General features: G+C 54.1%; 1 protein-coding gene and 1 pseudogene across 2 annotated transcripts in view; both read right to left on the bottom strand.

The window, feature by feature from the left end:
• Positions 1–3,760, bottom strand: part of CACNA1F (calcium channel, voltage-dependent, L type, alpha 1F subunit) — a 28,735-nt gene extending 24,975 nt beyond the window's left edge. The window contains exons 1-6 of the mRNA XM_011991361.1: positions 3,680–3,760; positions 2,059–2,308; positions 1,583–1,688; positions 1,231–1,370; positions 848–990; positions 601–753 (exon numbers count right to left, since the gene is read on the bottom strand). Coding sequence (XP_011846751.1) covers positions 601–753; positions 848–990; positions 1,231–1,370; positions 1,583–1,688; positions 2,059–2,308; positions 3,680–3,704 — 817 coding nt within the window. The 5' untranslated portion in view covers positions 3,705–3,760. The remainder of the gene's footprint in view (positions 1–600; positions 754–847; positions 991–1,230; positions 1,371–1,582; positions 1,689–2,058; positions 2,309–3,679) is intronic.
• A 416-nt stretch (positions 3,761–4,176) lies between these two features.
• LOC105547695 overlaps positions 4,177–4,699 on the bottom strand; it is an 886-nt pseudogene continuing 363 nt past the window's right edge. The window contains exon 2 of the transcript XR_001007255.1: positions 4,177–4,699. This exon is cut by the window's right edge and continues 5 nt beyond it. The product of XR_001007255.1 is annotated as a heat shock protein beta-1-like (transcript).

Below are 4,699 nucleotides of genomic sequence, written 5' to 3'. Positions count from 1 at the left end.
AGCCTCCCGAGTAGCTGGGACTACAGGCGCCCGCCACGGCGCCCGGCTAATTTTTGTATTTTTAGTAGAGACGGGGTTTCACCGTGTTAGCCAGGGTGGTCTCGATCTCCTGACCTCGTGATCCGCCCGTCTCGGCCTCCCAAAGTGCTGGGACTACAGGCATGAGCCACCGCTCCGGGCCGATAAAGTTTTAAAAAATTTTTTTTATTTTGTTATTATTATTATTATTTAGAAACTGGAGCTCACTATTTTGCACAGGCTGGTCGCGAACTCCTGGGCTCAAATGATCCTCCCGCCTCGGCCTCCCAAATGCCAGGAATTACAGGCGCGAGCCAAGGCGCAGGGTCTTGTCTTAAGTGCGGGTCAGGACCTTAACCTGTGGGTACAGTCTTGTGATGGGGCGGAGTTATAAGCGAGGTGGGGTTGTAGTCTGATTTAGGGCAGAGTCTTGAATATATGGGTGGGACTTGGTTATCTGGGGATGGAACCTGAGCCTAGGGCGGAGTCTTGTGAATTTCAGCGGGTTTCCCTGAGTGCCGTATTGGATCTAGAAACCAGAGGAGGGGGCATGTTCTGCCTAGGAGGGGCGGGCCGACTAACCGGATCCCAGGAAGTAGCACGTCTTGTGCATTCGTCCAAGGAACAGCTCGAGCCCAATGATAGCATAAATGATGATGACGAAGAGCACGAGCAGTGCAATGTGCAGCAGCGGCACCAGAGCCTTCATGATGGAATTGAGCACTATGTGCAGGCCTGCGGGGAGGGAGGGGTAGGCAGAAATAAGGGCGGGGTCAGCTCAGCCCCAACCCCACCCTCCACCTCCGACCTCGGGGGATGTGCCACTCACTCGGGACCCCAGACACCAGTCTCAGTGGCCGCAGCACCCGAAACGCCCTCAATGCCTTCACATCGAAGCCTCCTGGCTTTCCCCCGGTGTGCGGGGCGTCGCCTGGCCGTCCGGGGCCCTGCTCCAGCAGCACGCTGAACAGCCTGATGGGGGAGCACCGAGCAGGGAGGCGGAGGTCAGGCCTTGGGATTCCCCCCTCCACCCTGACCTTCTCAGAAAAGCACAAGTCCCTGTAACTAGAAATAGAAATGGGTTTTAATAATATTCCTGATTCTGGCTGCCGAATGGGGGCGGTCTGAAAGAGTCGCTTTCCTGAGCCCAGAATTCAGCAGGCCTGAGGGTAGGAAGGCGACTAGGGTGGGGTGCCCCCCGCAGACGCGCACCCGACAACGACGATGATGAAGTCGAGTAGGTTCCAGCCATTGCGGATGTAGGCGCTGGGGTGGAGCACCAGCCCATAGGCCACGATCTTGAGCACCGTCTCCACAGTGAAAATCACCAGGAATACGTACTCCACCTGCTCCTGGGGGGTGGGACCGGGGGCGGGGCGGGAAGTCGGGGAGTTATTTGAAGGCGGGGTTTGACGGGGGCATGGGGAGCATAGTCAGGACCGAGGGTGGGGCTGGGCCAGGCAGGGCCATCCGGGTCAGAGAGGGGGCGGGGTCTGGCTGGAAGGAGTGAGCTCTACTAGGTCTCTAGCTGGCTGGGAACGGGCTGGGGCGGGGCGGGCCTTACCAGATTGTGGTTGGCAGTGTTGGAATCGTCCTCAGGGAAGGGGATGTAAACTCCCAGGGCCACGCAGTTGGCAAAGATGGTCAGCAGGATGAGGATGTCGAAGGGCCTCAGGTGGACACAGTCAAGGACCCTGGCAGAGTGGCACTGGAACCCCCACACTCCCTTGGGGACCTCCCACCCAGCACTGACCCTTGACTCCCAAGGTGACAGGTCCTGACATTCTCGACCCCTGCCCTGACAAGGCCTTGACTTTGTCCCTCCTGGAAATCTTAGCCATCCCCAACTCTTGCTGTGATTCAGTCCTTGACTCTTGAACCCGGGTGACCTTTGCCTTTCTGAACCGGCCCCCCAATCCAGTTCTTGACTCTTGACCCTGATGACCTCGGCCCTCCTCCATTCCAGCCCTGACCCAATTCTTGACTTCTGGTACCCTGATGACCCTTACCCCTGGGCCCCGCCACTGCCTTCCAGGATGCTTCCACTCCACGATGCTGATGCAGGACCGTCGCAGAGGATTGGCCAGGGTGAGGCAGAAGAGTGCCCGAGGTGACCGCTGGGCACTGGCCACTGCCACTGTCTTGTGCTTGCTGTGCTGGTTTCTTCGCTTAGGGGTCCCTAGGCCTGATGCCCCACTGCTTTCACCTTCCACAGCTGGGGGCCCGGGGCACAGCCCCCATTCGGGACCAGGGCCTGCCCCATTGGCTGGACTGGGCTCTGGGGTGGTGTCTATATGGAGAAACTGCGTCAGGGAGGGACAGGGTATTGGGGCAATTGTGGCTGCTTCCTACCTGATCCTGTCCTTCTGTTTGAAGGAAGGAGAGAAGAGCATGGAAAATTAGGGAGAGCTGGGAGTAGCTGGGTTAAGGACTGGGAAGTAAGAGTGTTCGAATTAAGATTAAGGCTAGAGTGAGAGTTTATAGGGGAGTGAAGGTGAGATTACATTTCCAAATGCAGTAGGGTTTGGTGTTTGAGTTGGGGGTAAAGTTTAAATTGCCATGCGGTGGGCAAATTTAAGGTTAAATTTGAGTAGTGGATTTTGGGTTAGGGTGGAGATGGGTTTAAATATAGGTAGGAGTGGAGCTTTGACTAAGGGTTAGGACTGGGTATTTGAATGAATTGGAATTAGAATTAGGATACAGGTTAGGGTCAAAGGTGAGTTTTGAGTGGGACTTGAAGTTTGCATTGGGGTTTTCAGCTAAGACCACTCCCAGTTCCCATGGTCTCGTTTCAGCCTCAGAGCGGCAGTAGATTGGCCTGGTTAAGATTCTCAGCTTTGGAGGAAACAGGCTGCCTGAGTTTAAATCCTGACTCTACCACTTGGTAGCTATGTGTTGTCTTGGGCAAATTATGTAATCTCTTTGAGCCTCAGTTTCCTTATCTGTATAAAAAGGATGATAATAAGACTACCTACAATATATCGGTGTTGTGAGGATTAAATGAGTTCAGAATCAAAAGAATGCCTGGCACAGAGTGTTATTCCCATTTTGCGGATGAGAAAATTGAGAAGAAAAGGTTAAGCGACTTGCTGAAGTGCCTGAATGGGGAGTCACACCCAGTCTAACTCTAGAGCCCTCATGGCTTACTACCACCATCAAGTATGTGTTCTCTCTCTTTTTTGTTTTTGTTTTTTTAAAAGGGTCTGTGTACTTTCTGGAAAGTCAGAGACTGCACTCACTAACAGTATTGACATCCCGGGGTTGAGGTTGAGGTTAGGTGACTTTAGGTCTGTATCTGGGGTGGGGTTTGGACTCTTAACAGGGGTTTGCCTTCTGATTGGTAGACTTTGTGTTAGGTTTCAGGTGGGCGTTCGGATAGGGGTCAGAGCCAGGATTGAGGTTGGGTTTCCTTTGGGAACTAAGGCTGTGGATGAGGCTGAGAGGCCATGGGGGGCAGTGTCTGGGTGAGGCTGAGCATTAGGGCTCTGGTGGCAGAGAGGCTGTTTGGGGCTGGCTGGGATGGGGAACAGGGTGATGTGGTTCTGGTCACCTAGAGGCTCTCTGGGGGTGAGGTCTGGGTGGGCAATGGGTGGGTCAGAGGGGCTGAGGGTGGAGCTCCACCTTGCTCCAAGGGTCTGCAGGGATGGAAGGATTCTCTCACCTTTCCTGCCTTCAGATTCCGACATCTTCCTTTCGAGATTGAAGGGCCATCTGCACACAACCCCCTTCTCTTCCCCCAGCTTTGGAGGGATTAAGGCCACAGGGCGGGGCGATAACAATGTCGTATGGGAGGGTGGCGGTGGGGGTGCAAATGGGACGTTTGTGGGCCAGAGCCTGGCAACAGATGAAATGTTTACCAAATATACACCTGCAGCAAACAGTCAAACTAAAATAAGAAAAGAATGTCATTTTCCAATAGTATATGGAATTCGAAGTATGTAGGAAAAACCTAATATATGTGCAATATCTCTATGGAAAAAAGATCAAATATTATCAATTATTATTATTATTTTTAGAGACAGGGTCTTGCTCTGTCACCCAGGCAGGAGTGCAGTGGCTTGATCATAGCTCACAGTAGCGCTGAATTCCTGGGCTCAAGTGATCCTCAGGCCTCAGCCAGTTGTGCCTCACCATGCCCAACTAATTTTTTTTTTTTTTTAAATTTTGGGTTGCTTCAAACTTTATTGGAGAAAAACAGAAGATAAATGTATCAAAAGAACACACAGGTGGGTGCGGGGGCATGGCTAGTGGTGGCAGCCGGGGTGGGCATCCGGGCTAAGGCTTTTACTTGACTGCAGACTGGTCGGATTTCGCAGCTTCTAGGCCCCCAAGCTGGGACCGCGACTCTAAGGGGATCTAGTTGGACTACGTGGCTAGCTTGGGCATGGGGGCCTCCACGGTCAGTGTGCCCTCAGGGGACAGGGAGGAGGAGACCTTGGTGGGGTCCACACCGTGGGTCAGCGTGTATTTCTGGATGAAGCAGCGGGAGATGTAGCCATGCTTGTCCTGCCGCCCTTGTGCTTGCCGGTGATCTCCACCACGCCACCCTTGGTCTTGACTGTCAGCTCGTCAGGGGCGAAGTGGTTGACGTCCAGGGATACGCGCCAGCGGTCCGCCGTGGGCCGGTTCTCCGAGACCCCGCTGCTGAGCTGCCGGCTGAGCGCGCGGCTGTAGGCGGGCG

Source organism: Mandrillus leucophaeus, unplaced genomic scaffold, assembly GCF_000951045.1.
Source record: "Mandrillus leucophaeus isolate KB7577 unplaced genomic scaffold, Mleu.le_1.0 Scaffold395, whole genome shotgun sequence".
NCBI classification, from domain to species: Eukaryota; Metazoa; Chordata; class Mammalia; order Primates; family Cercopithecidae; genus Mandrillus; species Mandrillus leucophaeus.
The sequence above is the reverse complement of the archived record's forward strand: the minus strand, read 5'-3'. Positions and strand labels throughout refer to the sequence as shown.